Below are 21,012 nucleotides of genomic sequence, written 5' to 3'. Positions count from 1 at the left end.
ATGCTTCATCCTCATACAACATATCCAAAAAATACACATTCCTTCTGGATCACATGATGTCAATTTTTGTCAATAAGTTCATTCTATTAATTTTATAATAATTGGTTCGTTTTTTAGTTGAATAACGGATTAAGTGATCTTAAGCAGATGTGAAATTATGTGACCATGTTCCCTTTTTCTCCCCCTTCTTTATGAATATTTATTGGAATTTTTTTTTTTTTGTATTTAATCCAACCTAGCACTACAAAAAAAAACGTTGATTTGCAAGCACCAAAGTGCATGCAAATAAGCATTTATGCTCGCAAAAACATCATTTTGCAAGCACTTTGTGAGTAGAAAGGGTGCTAGCCTTTTCGCTTGTCGCAAAATTTGCGAGAACAATAGCAAGCACATTCTGAAAAATTGCAAGCACATTGACTAGTGCTCGCAAAATGGCTTGCAAAATCTGGTGGTCGTTGCAAGAATTTTTTGCTCGCAATACTTCCTCAATGTTGTCGCAAATTCAACTTCGGCGAGCATTCTTGTGCTCGGAAAAATAATTCCATTTTCTTACTTCATTTTGCAAGCACCACTTTGCTCGCTGTTCAGCATTTATTCAAAAATACTTTCTATTAAATATTTGTAATTTTTTTAAAAATTAATATTATGATTTATTTTTTCAAATCATAGTATGAAATAACTCAATTGAATGACAAAAATTCAAATTTTACATAGATACAAAATATTTTTTCACACTTCAATTCAATCAAATCACAAATTAAGTTCCAATACTACTAGTTTCCACAATTTAGTTCAAATACTACTGGCCACTTCTTCTAGACTCTTGAACTTGCTTGAACTGGCTGACTGAGAACTTTTACTAGCTTCCGCAATTCTTCGATCTCTTGATGCTAAGGTTGTACTCGTCGCTCGAGAAGCTAATCAACCTGCTCAAAAGTAGAACCATACTGCATCGGCAATGGAGCCTGAGGAGGGGCTGGAGGGATGCTGGAAGCAGCAGCTGGGATGGTAGTCAGTGGCAATCCCGGAGCGACTGCAGAAGCCAGGGCTACACTAATTGAACATTCTGGAAGTGACTTCGGTTGAATGTGCTTCAACCGGTTGTTTCTGTAGTTCTTCCAGAAGTAAAACTGCTGTCTGTGCACCAACTCCTACAACCAAACACCGAATCATGGTTAGAGTCGAAAAGGCAATCGGTTGCGAAAAGCTTCCTCTTTTGTTGTGTAGCATAAATACGAAAAAAAGATGCAGAAATTCAAGAGTCCACAATGCAAAACCTTGTTTACAGGATGTGCCATTGCATTTCTGAAGTTGGCATTCTGCAGAAGCTCAAGGAAGAAGAGGCAATGGGGATACCTGACACAAGAACAAATAAAAGTATCTAAACTATATTAGTGAGTCTAATATGTACTAATTAGAATAAATTAAAGTATGAGATAATATTTAGGGAGTGTTTCTTGATGCTTATGAACAGAAAAATGATTATTGCGCATAAAAGTGGAACGAACATAGGATGAGTGGTGCATGAACTTGGAAAACAACTCACATAATAAACTTTAAATACTCGGGCCTTTCCCAATATTGAAGATATTTCAGGTATCCGATAAATGCCTCATCTTCAAAGTACCTGTTTTGATCATATTTCTCTACGTTAGCATGTTTATGTACAAATAATAAAAGAAAAGGAGTGTTAGAACAATATATCAAATAAATATAAAAAAGAAAAGAAGTGTGTTATAATGACAGTCGAGGTAAATTCTAAAGACTATCCAATCAATGATAAAAAAAAAAAAAAAGATGCATATTACCTTGAATTCCAGCCAATAAACTCCAATGTGGTGTTGCTTAAGACTTTTTTGAAAGAAGGCGTCCGGGAGAACAATCTTATGAAAAACATCAAGACAAATATTAGCTACATCTTTGGTAGGGTAGACTAGAGCCTGCACATCAATCAATGTATAGTTAGTAAATTATAAAAATTCGGTTAACATAATCAGCCACTTACATTCCATCCTCCCTAAGATGTATGATTTTTCTTCCGTATCGATCAGGAGATTAGGTTGATCAGGTGCTATTGGTGAATGTACTCCAACTGTTTCTTCATCCCCTCTTCTTCCCCTTCTTCTTCCGATGACACTTCTACGTCAAAAAATGTGAAGATATTCTCTAGCTCAGGAGGAACGTCCTCTAGTTCCTTAAGCTGAGTGCCACGGGATGAGGCTCCTCTAAGTCGTCCGGTAAATCCTCCCCAGGCATTTAACTATAAGTTCAAACATAAACATAAGTTATGCAGATTTCCAGAGCTGAGCAAATGATGTTATATTTTTTCTTACATGGGATGGGGGTGATTGGAGCCTGATACAAGTAAAGCACGTCCAACAACAAAAAAGATAGTATATTAATACATATGAAACATTATACAAATACACCAATATCCAACAGGAATGTGCTCTATATTTTTGTATTTCAATATAACTACAGCGAGATAAAACCAATAACATAGCACAGGACTACTTTCATGTTGCACAATATACCAAAATAGCAACTTATTGTTCCCTTATTCTCTTTATTTTCACTTTTCATTCATGTCATATTAGTATCATCGAATCAAGAAAGAAAGAGGAGAGCACCAAACACACACTTGCTGTCTCAATTATAATCCTGAGGTTTATTAGAGGCTGATCTACTTAACTTTTTTTAACAATAGAAATAGTGCTGACTTAAACTTTCTTTATCCAATTAAGCCTTCTTGCTCTACTTTCATCCACCTTCTGTTGCTGAGAAAAAACCTACTATTGTCTTAAGAAAAATTCTACTCATTTACTTAGCTTGTCAAGCATAGCAACAAAATAAACTCTAAAATGCTTAAAAACTATAAATATCAAAGAAGATCCAGAACACCAGCAACAAACACCTAGAAAACACATATCGCATAAGCATAATTTTCTGCTCAATAATAGAGTATCCGAAAGACAAAAAAAGAAAAAGAAAACACATACACACTCACTGCATTAGAACACACTTACATAAATAATGGCAATGAAGTGAAATGAATTGAAATTTACAGCCAACACCGGAAACAACTATGTGACCATTAAGAATGTAAGTTTTTTTGCGATTACAGCTTACTAGGGCATCCAGTGATGCTGGCATTGGCGAGGTTACAAGCAGTTTGCTGAATATCAATCAAATAAAACACATTGAAAGCAGTTTATGAATGCACTTCTTCGTGCAGCTCAATTACCTCAGCACGTGTTTATGAATTCGAAGAAAATCCAGAGAAAACCAGAGAAATGACGAATTGGAGAAAATCCAGCAAACCTTGCTACTGAAATTGGAATTGAATTTGAAGAAACGTGAATAATTAATATAAATTATAGCGATAAGCAGCTAAATAATTGAGACCTCACCGAAGGAAAGCTGAAAGCTGTTGCTGGCGGAGCAGGAAGCCAGCGGCGGAGCAAGGGCGACCGGTGGCAAAGCAATAGTCCGACGGTAGAGCAAGGGCGACCGGTGGCAGAGCAGGACACCGGCGGCACGAAACGAGAATTAGGGAATTTGTGAAATGTGAAGAGAGAATTTGGAAATTGGAGAAATAGGAAAAAGAATTTGAGGCAAAATAATTAGGGTTTGTAATGCAGACTTATGATGTCAGCCCAAATAATTGGCGGGGGATTTAAAATATTTGCGAACTCACAGGTGCTTGCAAATTATCTCGCAAATTTTTACGAAAAAAGAAAGCATAAGTTTGCAAGCACTATTTGCTTGCTATATTGCGAGCACAAGAATAATTACTCGCAAATGTACTTGAAATATATTTTGCAACCAATATTTTGCATTTTGCTCGCGATTTTGCTTGCAAGTCTTCCATAATTTGTAAGCACTACATGTGCTTGCAAATTGGTGCGTGAAAATATACATTTTTTTTGTAGTGTAGAATTATTTTCCCCATGTTGAATTATTAATATTATAATTATTTGTTATTGACGTATAAGTATATTATATATATACTCTGGTAACTACTACACTATTAGTACTATAATTTATCATCAATCCTATAAATTACTAGTAAGTACTCCCTCTGTCCCGGGCTACTCGCTCATTTCCTTTTCGGCTTGGAGATTAAGGAATGAGTGTATAGGAAAGTCAAAAATGACGGCTGTAGGTGAAATTTTTTACTAAAAATGGAAAGAGTGCAAGTAACTTGGGACGCCCAAAAAGGAAATAAGTGCGAGTAGTGCGGGACGGAGGGAGCATAATTTTTGAAATCGAATATATAAAATCACAACAAAAGGTTGTTTTTTCAGAGAAAATGATGTCACTCTATTCTAGATGTTAGTTAAAACGACATTTTCTTTAATCCGAAATAGCGTGATTTTTTTTTCCACATAATATTTGATATTAACGTCAGTGGGTTTTGATCTATGCAAAACCATTCTTAATACAAAAATGCAGAACTAAGCATACAAAAGTCATTTTTAGGTCATTGTAAGCTTATTTTTACGTCATTATAGTAAGGATGACATAAAATAATCTTAACATGACCTCAAACCCAAAGTTTATAATATGACCTAAAACTGCTTTACAATGACCCTCCGTGTTTTTGTTTAATTATTGACCATTGGATTATCAAATATTATGGTCAGGATTTGGTCTAGATTTTGTATTGAGATCAAATTTTGTATTGATCATTTTCCTAAGGTCAGTAGTATTAATTTTGATTTTGACTATTATGGAACAACTGAAAATTAAAGTTTTTATTTTATGTCTAACTTCAAAAGTTATGGAATTGATTAGAAGTAAAGCAAAGTTGTAATTTATATGTTATATTATTATTATATAATCAGTTTTTGTTATTTCCGCATATTATATTTGGCTGCAATAAATATTAGTTAGTCTTTCTCTATCCCTTCTTAAGTGACAAGACAACCAATTTATTGATGTTGGTCGCTCCATAAACATACATAAAGATACAACTTTTAGGTACAAGACACTTTAGCCTCATCTCTTTAATTCATGAACATGTTATCCAAATTATTCAAAATATAATAATAAAATTGCAACCTCCATCTCCCACACCTTCCAATAACTTGTCTTTGTCTTTTATTTTTCTATTTGATGGTTAAAAATTCTATTTACGTCATCGAACATTTTAATATGTAGTGATATTTCATTCAAAAGGATCTGCCCAATTTTTCAACTTACGAAAAATATTAATTAAATTGCAAAAATAACTTACAACGAACCTGAACATAAAATTAATGGCAACTAGTAAGAACGTGCGTGACATGATTAGACTATTCCTTTGTCAAAGGGGGACACGTGGCCGATTCAGGTGTGATATGGAATCTAATTGATTATAATTGCATATGTTTTATTTAATATTTATGCTAGATTTCAATTGAGATCTCGAATACATTAATTAGGAAATTAAGAAAAATCTATAGATTGCCGTTTTAAACCGACCAATTTAAAAGTCGGTCGTGCATGTGATGATTCATGCTTGGGGTTGGAGTTGACGTTACTCGAACTATTTTTGTCGTATTTTGTTTATAATTTATTGTCTATAAATTAAAGTCTAACACATTAGAGCACCCGCAACGCATCTCGTTGATGTCTCTTATCTCGTCCCTCCGAAACGAGACGAACGTGGGACGCATTGCAGCGTCCCGTCTCGTCACCATCCCGCCGAGACGCCCGTCCCACCGAGACGGATGGCGAGCCGTCTCGCCACGCGCTCGCCTGACGTGGCGCGTGCTGGCGCCACGCGTGACGCCCACTCGCCGGCCCGAGAGTGGGCTTCGTCACGCTGACGCAATAAATCATTTTTTTTTAAAAATCTAATTTAATAAAAAAAAAATAAATAAATAATCAAACGGTAATATTATTGTTTTTGACCGTTTTTTTTACTCTATAAATACTCCTATTTCATCCTCTCTACACACACAAACATACATCTATTCTTCCCAAATCATCTCCATTTCCTCTCCAATATTCATCTAACCTCTCCAATTTTCAACAAAAAATGTCCAGCGACGGAAACTCTGGCGGTGGCGGTGGCGGCTCTGGCAGGTTTGACATCAACGCGGTTGGCGACTGGGGGCATGTACAATGTATTGGGTGGTTCGGGTTCCAGTTCGTCGACGCCGGGCACCCAAGGCTCGTTGACGCCGACGGGGTACTAACCACCCCATTTTGATGTGGATGCATACGATCATCCCTCCGCCCCGAGGTATTCGCAGGGATTATCCCAAATTAGGGAGGATTATCCGGATGAACCCACTCCGGAAGGAGGACTAGGCGGTGGAAGCTCCAGGGCATTCGACGCCGTGGAGGAAGAGGCGGAGGCGGCCGAGGAGGAGGAGGATGTAGGTCGGCATCCGTACAGCCCCAAGGACACGATGACTGTGTACAACGCCTAGATCAGCGTCTCGTACGATCCTATCGTCGGGAATCAACAAATCCGGAAGTGCTTCTGGGAAAAGGTCACCGTGGCCTACAACGAGATTAAGCCAAAGGGGTCCCGCCGTCGCACATTGAAGATGTTCTGCGCTCACTTTGACCTAGTTGACAGAGAGGTCAAAAAATTATGCGACATCTACAAGACTGAAGCGGCTAATTACCAAAGCGGAGCCACGAGAGCCGACATTCTGAGATCGGCTTTGCGAGTCTATTTCGACGACACCGGCAAAGAATTCAAACATGTAGATGTTTGGGAGGTCGTCAAAGACGAGGCAAGGTGTCCAGTCCAGCACGGGCTCGACCTCGAAGCGCACGAAGCACACGACGGGTGGCCAATACTCGTCTAGTGGGGGCGGTTCAGGTAGCGCCGCACAAAAGGTTGCCTCGCAGGAGGTTGAGGGCACGGAGGACGATGCAGGGGGGTCCTCCCGTGGGCGTCGTCGGCCGCAAGGGACTAAGGCTGCGAAGGCGGCTAGAGGGAGGAGGGTCCGAGGCGAATCAAGTCAGGCGGGCTCCCAAGGGCCGCCCTCCTCCTTAATGTCTATGTACTTCACCGCCACGATGGCGGACACTTCCCGCATGACGCCTGCCCAATTTCAAGCCCATCATACCGGCATTGTGTATCTGCAGGGACAACTTGGTATTCCGCCTCCACCGCCTCCGGGGGATGATTCGCCGGCGGAGTAGTTTTTATAATTTCTATAAAATTGTATTTTAAATTATGTCTTTTTTTATTTATTTTGCCACGAATTTAATTATGTATTTTTTTAGGATTTTAAGTTGTAATTTTTATTTTATTTAATAATGTGTGTTTTTATTAAGTGAATTTATTGGAAATAAAAATAAAAAATGAAATTGAATGAATAGTTAAGGGATGAGATGGTTAAGAGACGGATAAGAGATGGAGGGTTGCAGGTTCTATCTCTTAGTTAAGAGATAGAGTGAAAAGTACAGTGGGGGCCATGAATAATTAAGAGATAAGATGGATAAGAGACAACGTTGCGGATGGCCTTAGGAGTGACGGTTTGCTAATAAAAACGTGGCCGACAAAAATACAACACAAATTAGGGAGTTTGAGGTGAAGTTTATCGAATTTATACTATTCTTCAACCAGATAATGGGTATATTAAATGTTGGAATCAATCAATCAAATAGAAGCAAGATTGATGAATCAAATGATCAAGAATTGATTAAGTTTATTTGTATTAAATCGCATGTTATAAATGTTATAGGAATTTGTCATATAAATAGTTAGTTGTAATAAAAAAATATCTGAGTCTAATACAACAATCTATCAAGTTAATAATATCGTTTATCCACTCAAATTATACGATGTAGTTATAAGTTGACATTGACGCTTCCAAAAACTTCTACTGTGTCGAAATAATTTGAGAGTTGCATGATGATTCCTTAATAAGGTGATAAGCCAAGCTCGTGTTGCTATGATGTGCGATGAATATTGGTCATTTGACATCGTTTAAGAGGCAAAATCGTCATTTTATTATATCTCAAAGTTTTTTTGGTAATTTCATTGTATTTCCTTTTCAGTTTCTTTTATTTTCAAAAATCCTAGCTTTATATATATTGGTTTTTATTGTTTTTCTATCAATTTTAGTCATTCTTAACTACTACTCCCTCCATCCCATAATAAATGACATATTTGGGGATTGACACTAGATTTTAGGAGATGTTATTTTGTGTGTTAAATGGAGAAAGAAAATAATATATTTATATTAATGTAAGAGAGAGTTTTTTCTGAAAAAAAAGAAATGTAACATCTTTTATAGAACAAATTAAAAAAAAGTGTAACATCTATTATGGAACGGAGGGAGTACTAGCTTATAGTAGTCTTATCTTGCTAACTTCGACACCGATCTATCACTTATATCATCATTACTACAAATTTACTAACTTTTGTCATTCTACAATAATATTTTTGGATGAGTGGAAAGGGTCGGATTTGTCAAAGCTAACACTTGACTAAATTCCTAACAAAAGTTTTCTCCACAATTCTCGCAGCCAATTCCATTATAGAGTCTTTATTTTAAGAGTGGGATTTAATTCCTAGCTAAATTTCTCTATTATAAGCTATTTCTAAGAAGGAAAACAACCAATTTCATTAGTTGGACAGTTTGCATTCATTTTTTCATATAATAATTAATCCCATTTCTTATTCTTATAAACAGTGGTGATATTTTATTATTTCTGAAAATCGATATATATTCTAGTTAATTGTCGCTTAGCTTTTAAATCATGTAGCAAATTGAACCAAACATTTTTTACCATGAATTCAATTTAAAAAACATTGAAGCCATGCATTAGTTTTATGTATGTAAGGCTAATGCTAATATTTTATTTGGTATTAGTTTCTTCAATGAGATTATTCTTTTTTCTCTTTCTTGCACTATTATTGCATTCATTTTGGTCATTGAATGAGCTGGTAGGGGTCCTAACACCGCCCCCACCCCCCTCCAAATTTTTTTAGAAAATTGTACTTTTAAAACTATAAAAATGTATATTTAACCGTTTCTGATTCAAAAATCAAATATATAAATATATATATAGGGATGTATTCATTTCCTTTTTGCATATTTTCTCCTTTTTCCTTCTTGATCTCAGCCCCACGATTTTGTCATCCGACGGTTAGATTGGTGCCACGTGTCATTTAATAATGCATATTTTCAGTTGAATAATGCACACCGACTAATAATGCACCATTATAGTGTAATAATGCAGATTTTCAGTTGAATAATGCACACCGATTAATAATGCACCATTATAGTGTAATAATGCAGATCATTTGGACCGTTGATGAATGAGATCTAACGGCCCATATTAAGAACGATAAAGGATCTAAAAGATGAATAGGAGAATAACGCTCCCATATATATATATATATATATAGGATAGTGATCAATATATAACTAATCTTAAGTGTATAACTAGAGAACAAATCTCAGCCACACATCTTAATGGAATAAATATTATTTATTTTAATTGTAGAAAATATGCTGAGGGTATTTTAGGAAATTACAATCTAAAATTGAAACATGCGATTTTACGCGATCTGTGATCCTTTCAAACATTACAATCTATAATTTCCAAATCTGCGATCCTTTTTTCCTTCCAAATTCTGCGATCCTTTCTTCCCTTCCAAATCTGATTGAATTCGTGATCGAGTTCAATTCTGATTACTTCATTCGTTATTCAATCTGTTCATCATCATCTTTTGATCGAATACAATTCTGAATTCAATTCTGATTCATTCATTCATTCCACGTGATTCAATTCGTTATTCAATCTGTTCATCGCTATTCAAATCCATGGATTCAATCATCAGATCGCACGAAGTTTATTTTGATTCTGATTCATCATCTTCAGGCGAGGAATCTGAGAATTCTACAGGTAATCAATATTCCTACTGTTGCTTAATTTTAATATACAATATTTTCGTGTATTGTGATTATGAAAACCGTAGTTTATGTGGTTAGATTTATTGTTGTTTCAGTGATGTTATGTGATTATGAAAACCATATGGCCTTTGTATTATGTTTACATGGTTAAATTTATAGATGTTTTGCAAATAAGAGTAAAGTGAAATTAGAATAAGAGTGATGTATGTTCTGAACAAGAGTGAAGTATTTTGTGAAACAGAGTGATGTGTATTTGTGAACAAAAGTGCAGTGTATTCTGAATAAGATTGATGTGGTATGTGACCAAGAGTGAAGTGCTGTCTGAACAAGAGTGATGTAATATGTGAACAATAGTGAAGTATATTCTGAACAAGAGTGCTGTGTTTTTTTTACAGTGGTTTACGTACCAAAATGCCCCGATGAATTGAAACCAAAAATTGGGCAATGTTTCATGACACTTGATCGTGCTTTGGACTTCTACAACAATTATGCTCGATATGTTGGATTTGACACCCGTAAAAAGGGATCGAAAAAGGAAAAAGATGTCACTACTTGGATTTACGTGGTGTGTAGCCGAGAAGGTACGCAACAAAGAAAGAGTGAACAATCTGAGTTGAAACGCAAGCGTTCTTCTATTAAATGCTATTGCAATGCTAAAGTGTCTTGGAAGTATATTATGGGTGTTGGTTATGTTATACAAAGTTTCGTTGAAGAACATAATCACGAGATGGTTGAGGGACGCCATAAGCGTTTTATGAATTTGAACCGCAATTTGGATTTAGTCCATCAGAAATTCATCCTCGATTGTGCTAATGCAAACATTGGTCCAACTTTAAGTTTTAGCTTACTTAAAGAAGTGCTTGGTGGATTAGATTATGTAGGGTGTACACTTTTAGAAGTGCGCAACTATAGACGTGACCTTAGAGCATACGTGGAAGGAGCTGATGCACAGATGTTATTGAATGAGATGCGAAGGAAGAAGGAGCTGTGTAGTGCTTTTACATATGAGTTTGAGGTCAACTCAAAGGATAGGCTGACACGATTGTTTTGGTGTGATCCTACTGCCAGAAGAAACTACCATTTATATGGTGATATTGTGTCGTTTGATACGACATACTCAACCAATAGGTATGTGCACACTAATTACTATTTTGTTAAATTGTTTTTGTTAAATTTGTTCATTACAGTAAAATTAGAATAACAGTGATGTGTTTTGTGAACAATAGTGAAGTATTTGCTGAACAAGAGTGATGTATTTTGTGAACAAGAGTGAAGTGGTTTCTTAACAAGAGTGATGTATTTTTCTGCATGCTTAGAGTGAATTGTTTTTCATTACAGGTATACATTCATTAATGTAGAGTTAATTGTTCAGTGAAGTTTATTGTTCATTACAGTAAAATCAGAATCAGAGTGATGTGTTTTGTGAACAAGAGTGAAGTGTTCTCTGAACAAGAGTGATGTACTTTGTGAACAAGAGTGAAGTTGTTTCTGAACAAGAGTGATGTACTTTTTCTGCATGCTTATATTGAATTGTTTTTCATTTCATGTACTGTATGATATTTGCTCCTTTTACGGGCAAGGATAATCATGGTCGCCCTGTGACATTTGCTGCTGGCCTTTTATCCAAGGAAAATACCAACTCCTTTTCATGGTTATTTAACCAATTTGTAAAGTGTATGGGTGTGGCTCCCAAACTCATTGTAACGGACCAAGACTTAGGAATGAAAGTTGCTGTTGAGGAGATCCTTGTCAATACAAGACACCGGTGGTGTATGTGGCACGTTATGAATAAAGTTGCTGACAAATTGCCAAAGAACATGCTTGGTAGTGAACAATTAAAGAAGGGGCTGAATGCATGTGTATGGTCAGAGTTGATAGAACCTGATGCATTTGAGGAAACTTGGCATGCTATAATGGAAAGATATGGGCTGGCCAATAATGTCTGGTTTTCATCAATGTTTGCATCGAGAAGATTTTGGGTTCCAGCCTTCTTCCGTGATTTTCCGATGAGTTCGTTGATAAAGACAACTTCTATATCCGAGTCGCAGAATAGCTTCTTCAAAAGGTACTCAAAGTCTCGGGCTAACCTTATGCAATTTTATATGAACTTTAATCATGCTCTGGAGACTGAAAGAAGTAATAGTGCAAAGCTTGAATACTATGATTCAACAAAAGTGCCTATTTTGCGATCAGGATTGGAAATCGAGAAACATGCATCGACGATATATAGTTGTAGTGCTTTTAATGAAATTCAAGATGAGATAGTATATGCATGTTTCTCTTTGTCTTGTACAACTCTAGGAGTGTCTACCAGTAGAGATATTGAAGTATATGACATAAAGGACAAGGATTCAAACTCATGGACAGTGTCTTACTCCATTGGTGATGACACATATTTGTGTGGATGCAAAAAATTTGAAAGGCTTGGTTTATTGTGCAGCCATATATTTTGTGTGTTGAAATATAATTTTGTTAAGCTGATACCCGAGAAGTTGTGTGGAGGAAGATGGTTGAAGTCTCAGTTTGTGAAGCCAATACATGGAGGTTTTTGTGATGATCAAGAAATACACCTTGTTGTGGACAAGAAGAAGATTGCATATAAAAACTTGTATGCATTATTCATTGAAACAGCACAAAGCATTGAAGGGGACATTGATAAGATCAATACATTCGCTGCAATTATTGAAGAAGGTAAGAAGCAGCTTCTTAGAGAAGGTGTTGTTTTGTCTTCCACACAGAAGAGAGCAATGATTGAGAACTTCTATGGCTCACATGTTCCGACCAATATTGAAGTTCATCCTCCTGATGTTGTTAGTACAAAGGGAAGTGGAAGTAGGCATAAATCGAAGAAGGAGGCAGCACTGAAGTTAGCAAATAAACCAGGCCGAAAGTGTGGAATCTGTTATGAGATTGGACACCATGATTCTAGGAACTGCAAAAAGGTTCACGAGAAGGCAAACCAGAGGCAATGAGGATTTGAATAGTAATAGTTCACTTTGTAGCATTTTTAGAGCACTAATGATTCATTTTGTTACACTTTTCAGTGAATTTTATCTCAATGCAAACTTGTTTTTTGTGTTAAGTTCAGTGGCAGTAAGTGTTCAGAATACACTTCACTCTTGTTCATAACATACATCACTATTGTTTACAAAACACTTCACTCATGTTCAGAAAACACTTCACTATTGTTTACGAAAGACATCATTCTTGTTCAGCAAACGTATCACTCTTGTTCACAAATCAATTCACTCTTGTTCACAAACTACTTCACTATTATTATGATTTCACTTCACTGTTATTTGCAAAACAACTATAAATACAACCATGTAATCATAATACAAATAGACACAACTCAGCAGTAAGTGTTCAGAATACACTTCACTCTTGTTCATAATACACATCACTATTGTTCACAAAACACTTCACTCATGTTCACAAAACACTTCACTCTTGTTTACGAAACACATCATTCTTGTTCAGAAAACGTATCACTCTTGTTCACAAATCACTTCACTCTTGTTCACAAACTACTTCACTATTATTCTGATTTCACTTCACTGTTATTTGCAAAACAACTATAAATACAACCATGTAAACATAATACAAATAGATACAACACAACAGTGAATTAAATAGTAAACAAGATATTAATGTACAAAAAGTACTTGCTATTGAATTTAAATGAAGTTTTCTACAATCGTTCATGATCGCTTGAATTTTACAATCATTTTTTCCACATCTATTTCATTTGTTTTCCCATATTCTTCAAAATGTTTCGATACTAGTGGCAAGTTTTTCACTGCCTCTTGGTTCTTTTCAGACAATAATAGTGCGCTGCAATACTTTGCTCTAAGCCTTTGGAGTATTCCCTTGCTTCTTGCAGTTAATCCACACTTCCAATCTTGTGCACGCTCGCCATGATAACATTCCAAATGCCGCATCAAAAAAACACCACAATCTTCTGCATTTGATGTTGTTCTCCAAGGCATTTTGAGCCTTACTATGCTCACATCGTATATTGAATTGCTTTGGTTGTGATACCCCATTTTTGTCAAATAATGACAAAAATACAATCTCTGCAATATATCATTATGAATATCAGAAGTGGTTTAGTATAAAGAGTACTATACTTCACTGTAATCACAAAAATACTTCACTATATATCGTGTATACTTACCACATTTGCAGGTATGCTACCGTATTTGATTGTTATGTCCTCATCGTCAGCATTCTTCGAATTGTCAATCAGTACTATACTTCTAGTACTGAATCTGAAGCATATGACATAGTAATGTTCTGCAGCACATATTGGAAAGAAGACCTACATAGATAATAATAATAATAATTTCAGAATAAAAACAATTAGTGAACATAACAAAGAATCAACTGTGTTCAGTATTTACCAAATCTACATCACTCCATTTGAAATGTGGAATTTGTTCAACCTCATTTTGTAAATTGTCACAGAATCTATCAATTAGAGTCATGATGTCGACCCTATCAGACCGGTGAACAACTGTATACAGCTGAAAGATGAGACAAGTCAAATCAAAATGTGACTGAAGTGTTTGGTAAATAAGAGTGATGTGTTCTGTGAACAGGAGTGAAGTGTGTGCTGAACAAGAGTGAAGTGTTTTATGAACAAGAGTGAAGTGAAATCAGAATATAGTGCATATATACTTATGAAGTTTAAATATCATATAAAAATTTATATTTTTCTTACAGTTGGGTATGTTGTGAAAAACAGGCGCCTTGATGAAGATAGAGCCCTGTATTCTTCCATATTATTCAAATAAGAAGCCCATGCGTTGATCACACCCACCTCTATTAGCGTATGTGGCAATAGTGAACATAATTCCCTTTTTGTTACCATTGTGACATTATCATCATACACTATCATGTCCCTGTTCAAATATGTGTGTGTGTTAGCACATTCTTTGTATATTTTTCTTTTAAATCTGAACTATAATATAAATCTTACTCATGTGATTCATATGTCGTCATAATCCACAAAAAGACTTTTGATTCCTTCAAGTTGAACCTGGTTTTGGCCTGAACCACCCTTTCATGGAATGGAGATTTCAATGAAGCTGATATTTTCTTCTCAGCTTTTGACCGTATCTCCATTTGTTCTTCAATCCTAGTAGTTTCCTGTCAGGGCAAGAATGATATGAAAACTTCACTGTATAAGACATATATTTCACTTGATGTTTGTTAAAAATGTTGGTGAATATATGAGATATATCATTGTTTAACACTTACCACGTCCGGATTGTAAACTACTAATTCGGTAGAAGGATTTTTGCCAGAGACATTCAACTCTGATTGAACACAATCATCATCAGCATATATCTCCATGCATGCTTCTATTGCAGATGCAATTTGGGCATCCACAATGTCGTCCTATTATCATAATAAGAAATGAAAACACATCACTATCATTCTGATTTCAGTTCACTCTTGTTCACAAAAACACATCACTATTATTCTGATTTCAGTTCATTCTTGTTCACAACACACTTCACTCTTATTCACAAAACACTTCACTATTGTTCACAAAACACTTCACTCTTATTCAGAACATACTTCACTCTTGTTCACAAAAACACATCACTATTATTCTGATTTCAGTTCATTCTTGTTCACAACACACTTCACTCTTATTCACAAAACACTTCACTATTGTTCACAAAACACTTCACTCTTATTCAGAACATACTTCACTCTTGTTCACAAAAACACATCACTATTATTCTGAATTCAGTTCACTCTTGTTCAGAAAACACTTCACTCTTGTTCACAAACTACTTCACTCTTTTTCAGAAAACACTTCACTAGACACATGCAACACAGAAACCATGAAACACGTGAAGCAATTTTTTATACCTTCAGCTGTGTGTTTTGTGATGTTGCTTTAGCTACATCTTCATAACATTCATTTGTTTCCTGCAAATAGTGAAATGTGATATAACATAAGAATAAAAACTCAAAAAGTAAATAAATATTATGCATTAGTACAAAACATAATACAAATTGTTTTAAGTTCACTCTGAATCAAATGTGATAATATACAACAGACCAGAATCAAATTGTTTAAAATATCCATGGTTTCTGTTCCAAATCGCCAACTTACTGATTTCTTTCCCAAATTAACATCAGGCAAAATTGATGTGCCTTCATTCACTAATTTGCATTTTTCATCATGGGCTTCCATCATTTTTTCCATGAGCTGAATCCATTCTGGATCATCTTCTTGATCCTCTTCCATAGCTTGTGTCATGTTTTCCATTGGCTTAGACACAACTTGATCCCCTTCATCAACCTCCACACCAACCATCTTCAGTGCATTTATAGCTGTAATTTTGAAGCAGTTGGTTTCATTGGTATTTGCCGGAGCATCCTTTATATACCTCATCATTTTAGTAACAGCATCTGCAGCCTCCCTAATTGATCTTTTAATTTCATCAGATGAAGGAACTTGATCACTCGAAGGGGGGGCTTCATCAGTAGCAGGGGGGGCTTCATCAGGTAAAGGAGCTTCATCAGTTGAAGGGACAGAGGTGTTGACAGTTATTGAATACTTGTTGGCATATAAAGATTCAATGGAGACAGGATCGATGATACATTCTATGCTTCCTCTTCCAATGGTGCCTCCATTATCGAATTCCATCTGTCCTCTCTCCTTAAGAATGGATTCTGTCCAGTTTCGGACAGTTGGGAATCTTCTAACCACGAGTCTTGTTCTGTAGACAACCCTATCTACATAGCATGCCTGCAAAAACAGATCAATAATAAATTGCATTACAAGGACTTCACTCTTAGTATGATTATACATCACTCTTATTCTGTATTTACTTCACTATAAAGCAGTGGTTAAAATAGAAAACTTACCAATAGAAAAGTGATTGGTCCAGTGAATGGAGTGGATTTGTTCTTGCGTTTCCAGCTATCATGTGTTGTGATTAGTGTATCCAACACATAGCTGCACCAATTGTACTGCCTCACGTTTGAAATGTTGCCAATATCATCCAAGATACGGCCAAGACAATTTCCGTTGGCAGTTGGTGAGATCAGAACATTGTCCAACAGAATAAGAAATATTTTCTTAAACCACTCACCACCTTCTGGATCACTACCAAGCTGCTCTTGCAAATCAGCTGGAGTTATTGCTTTCCTATTCTTAGCCTCTACAATTGTCTTCATCACATCATTCATCACATGCTTCTTTTGACTTTTAATCATCAACTCTCCTCTTGGCAGTCCCAAAGTAGCATACACATCCTCCTCAGTGATGTGCAATGGTTGATCATCAACAAGTTTTATTCTGGAGCAGTTGTCATGATTAAAATTTTCCAGTAGTGAAAATGCCATGTCAGCAGGAATGTATCGTATCTTCAAATGTACAAGCTGTCCAAAACCCATGTCTTCCAGAGCAGCTAGTTGTTTGGAGTTCATTTTCTCAATGGCATCCACCAGAACTTTCACCCCTATCTTAATGACCAATTTAGGTCTTCTGATTTTACAAGTAATAGATTTATCACTGCTTGCTTTAGCCTGTTTCTTTCTGGCAGGCATTTCAGGTTCGTCGATGCATTGTACCCTCCCACGCTTTGAGGCTGGAAGACATACAAGAAAATTGATCAAATTCATGAATACACACTTAATATAGCTCAACATTAATGACTATGCCCAATACATAAATAATTAAATAACTCACTCTCTGGTTTCTGCATATCATGTTGCTTTTTGGACCTTATTTCAACATCCTGTTGTTTTTTTATCCTCATTTCAGTTGTACGTGCAGCACCTTGTTGCACTCTATCTTCACCCATCTGAGCCCTTTTTTCGGCTGCAATAATTTCATGGATATGAGGAAAAAAATCAATATAGCAAAAAATCAGACACATCACACTTGTTCACAAAACACATCACTCTTATTCTGATTTCACTTCACTCTTGTTCACAAAACACTTCACTCTTGTTCTCAAAACACTTCACTCTTGTTCAGAAAACGCATCATTCTTGTTTACAAAAGGTATCACTCTTGTTCAGAAAAGACTACACTCTTGTTCAGGAAAAACTTCACTATTCTTCAAAAAACACATCACTCTTGTTCACAAAAACACATGACCTTGTTCACAAAAACACTTCACTCTTGTTCAGAAAACACTTCACTCTTGTTCAGCACACACTTCACTCTTGTTCAGAAAACACTTCACTCTTGTTCAGAAAACACTTCACCCTTGTTCACGAAACACATCACTATTATTCTGATTCTTTTTCACAATATACATCACTCTTGTTCACAAAATGCTTCACTCTTATTCACAAAACACTTCACTCTTATTCACAAAACACTTCACTCTTATTTGCAAAACAACTATAAATCTAACGATGTAAACATAATACAAAGGCCATACGGTTTTCATAATCACTTAACATCAATGAAACTACTATTAATCTAAACACAGAAACAACTGTTTTCATATTCACTTAACATCAGTGAAACAACTATAAATCTAAACACACAAATAGCAGTTGTCATAAATCTAAACAACTATAAAGACTACACTCTTGTTCAGGAAAAACTTCACTATTCTTCAAAAAACACATCACTCTTGTTCACAAAAACACATCACCTTGTTCACTAAAACATTTCACTCTTGTTCAGAAAACACTTCACTCTTGATCAGAAAACACTTCACTCTTGTTCACGAAACACATCACTATTATTCTGATTTCAGTTCACTCTTGTTCACAAAACACTTCACTCTTGTTCAGAAAACACTTCACTCTTTTTTTCAGAACAACTATAAATCTAACCATGTAAACGTAATACAAAGGCCATATGGTTTTCATAATCACTGAACACCAGTGAAACAACAATAAATCTTACTACAGAAACTACGGTTTTCATAATTACTTAACATCAGTGAAACAACTATAAATCTAAACACAGAAACTACGGTTTTCATATTCACAACAAACGAAGATATTGTATATTAAAATTAATAAATAGTAGGAATGACTCACGGTTCGAGCCTGAGTGAAGTGAAACGGAACTTCCGGTTGTTTTTTTCTTTGTTCGTTCGAAAGCTACAAAGAATACAAATCTAAATCAGATCTAAAATAAAACCTAGAAATGATTGTTAATCAGTAGGAAACTTACTTTTCGAAAAATCCTTTTGATTTGTATCCATTTATTTGACAAAGTAGTTGATGCTGACGAGTTGAATGCGGTTTAATCGGCGACGGCGACGGCGACGGCTTGAATGCGGTTGAGTCGGCGATTTTCGACGGATTGAACAGAGGAGAACGAGAGAGACGAATTGAATCGGCGCGAATTTCTGAATGACCAACACAATTTTGGATTTAATTCGATGGTGTAATGACAATAATACCCCTGACTTGTTATTATGGAGTAAATTTGTGATTGAGGGAGCTAATATGTCATCAAATTCGAAAATTACTATTAGCCATTGATTTTTTTGATCTTGTGGCTATTATTTGTTCTCTAGTTATTTGGTTAAGGGGTGTTTGCCATAGATCATGACCCTATATATATATATATATATATATATATATATATATATATATATATAGGGTCCTGTTAGGTTGAGAATATTTAGCTAAATTGAGAAATGAGATGCAATATCAGCCACTAATCCACAAGATTAACTAAATGTCAACAGCTATCACATTATGTCAACACGGGGGTATAAGTGTCATTTCGTGTTTTAATGTGTCGGATTGTTGACATGGCTTGTATGTCTAGTTGACATGACTTATAATTGTTGTTGACATGGTTTTTATGTGCAGTTGACATGGTTGTACGTGTAGTTGACATGGCTTGTATGTGTAGTTGACACGATATGTACCGTAGTTGACATGACATGTATGTGCCGTTGACACGATATGCACCATAGTTGTCATAGTGTCACCAGCTTATATATCAAAATGTCAACAACTGACAAACACTGTAACAAAAGCAAAATTGATCAATTGCATAATCCTCTCGCATTTAGATCTGCTCGATTCTGGCCGCAGCTCCACCAACATGCAGATCGCGCCGACCTTGATCGCCTTCAGCCTCGACTTCTTCGACGCCTCCAGCATCTGCATCAGCAGCTTCAGCGCGCACGAGCTCGCCTTATTGCAGATCTCGTCGGAGACGATCTCCAGCAATGATTTGAAGCGTGTCAATGGAAAATTGCTACTAGCCAATCCTCAATCACAACGAATCGAGATTGAACACTACCTCAATACACAGGTAAATCAAAACAACCATTTGTTGCTGTCAAATTGAAGAGAAAACAGAGTAATTAATAATTGCAATTTCGTCAACCGAAACAGAACGACAGATTGAGAATCGCACTATATGAGCGGCGGCGGCAGACGGCGCTCCTGGTGAGGAGTTACGATTCGAAGATCCAGTCTCTACCGAAGCAGAGAGACGACGAGATCTCAAGAGCGGGTGGAGGAAAATGGACCTGGAGGAATGGGTGAGGAGGATGGAGAAGGAGGAAGCTGATGTGGCAGAGATTGGCTCAGGAGAGCGAGGTTATGGCGGCGTCACTGATGGCGCGGATGAAGGAGGCGGCGACGGAGGACACGACCAAAATTGCCTTCTTATTCGTGGTGATGTCGGCGATTGAGATGGTCTGGAGCTCGTTGGAGGCGTCGAGGTAGGATAGGGTGGCGTCAGGAAGCTTGTCGGCGACGGAGATTGTGGCAGAGATTTTGGGGGCGGCGGAGAAGCGGAGGGGCTGAGATCGAAATCTGCGGCGGGGATTTGGGAAGGAGGTGGAGAACACAAGCGGAAGAAACCCAATTTAAACATAAAATTACCATTACGCCCTTTCATAATTAATTAAACTAAAAATATTTTCCATGTGGCAAATTCTGGACCACTCATTTAATAAAAATGAGTGGCTGATAATGCATCTCATTTCTCAATTAGGCTAAAAAATCTCAATTGATCACAACCATATATATATATATATGTGTGATCAAATACAAACTCTCTAAAATACAAACTATACAAACTATGTCACCGGAGTGTACAAATTCTGTCACCGGAGTGTACAAATTATGTCAACGGACTGTACAAATTCTGTCACCGGGGGTCGATGTCAAC

The 21,012-nt window shown here is 36.3% G+C and overlaps 3 protein-coding genes across 4 annotated transcripts; 2 read left to right on the top strand and 1 right to left on the bottom strand.

Moving 5' to 3' along the window:
* Positions 1 to 689: 689 nt before the first annotated feature.
* Positions 690 to 3,654, bottom strand: LOC121759935 (mediator of RNA polymerase II transcription subunit 31-like). Of its 2 annotated transcripts, XM_042155516.1 has the most exons (8): positions 3,411 to 3,654; positions 3,245 to 3,328; positions 2,334 to 2,355; positions 2,006 to 2,260; positions 1,809 to 1,940; positions 1,547 to 1,627; positions 1,278 to 1,356; positions 690 to 1,151 (listed from the first exon to the last, which is right to left on the bottom strand). In XM_042155516.1, the coding sequence occupies exons 5-8, from the start codon at positions 1,895 to 1,897 to the stop codon at positions 918 to 920; spliced, it is 483 nt and encodes a 160-aa protein (XP_042011450.1). In that variant the 5' UTR covers positions 1,898 to 1,940; positions 2,006 to 2,260; positions 2,334 to 2,355; positions 3,245 to 3,328; positions 3,411 to 3,654; the 3' UTR covers positions 690 to 917. The 2 variants fall into 2 exon arrangements, with proteins under 2 accessions (XP_042011450.1, XP_042011449.1); XM_042155515.1 differs by lacking the exon at positions 2,334 to 2,355.
* A 6,131-nt stretch (positions 3,655 to 9,785) lies between these two features.
* On the top strand, positions 9,786 to 11,250 carry LOC121760894 (protein FAR1-RELATED SEQUENCE 5-like). The gene is made up of 3 exons (XM_042156488.1): positions 9,786 to 9,867; positions 10,271 to 11,003; positions 11,214 to 11,250. Exons 1-3 carry the CDS (start codon positions 9,786 to 9,788, stop codon positions 11,248 to 11,250), a joined length of 852 nt encoding a protein of 283 aa, XP_042012422.1.
* Positions 11,251 to 11,428: 178 nt separating this feature from the next.
* On the top strand, positions 11,429 to 12,847 carry LOC121760893 (protein FAR1-RELATED SEQUENCE 5-like). Its single transcript, XM_042156487.1, has one exon. The coding sequence runs from the start codon at positions 11,429 to 11,431 to the stop codon at positions 12,845 to 12,847; it is 1,419 nt and encodes a 472-aa protein (XP_042012421.1).
* The last annotated feature ends 8,165 nt before the right edge of the window (positions 12,848 to 21,012 follow it).

This window comes from Salvia splendens, chromosome 13 (assembly GCF_004379255.2).
Source record: "Salvia splendens isolate huo1 chromosome 13, SspV2, whole genome shotgun sequence".
In the NCBI taxonomy this organism is placed as follows: Eukaryota; Viridiplantae; Streptophyta; class Magnoliopsida; order Lamiales; family Lamiaceae; genus Salvia; species Salvia splendens.
Note: the sequence above shows the minus strand (reverse complement) of the source record. Positions and strands in the feature narration are given on the sequence as shown.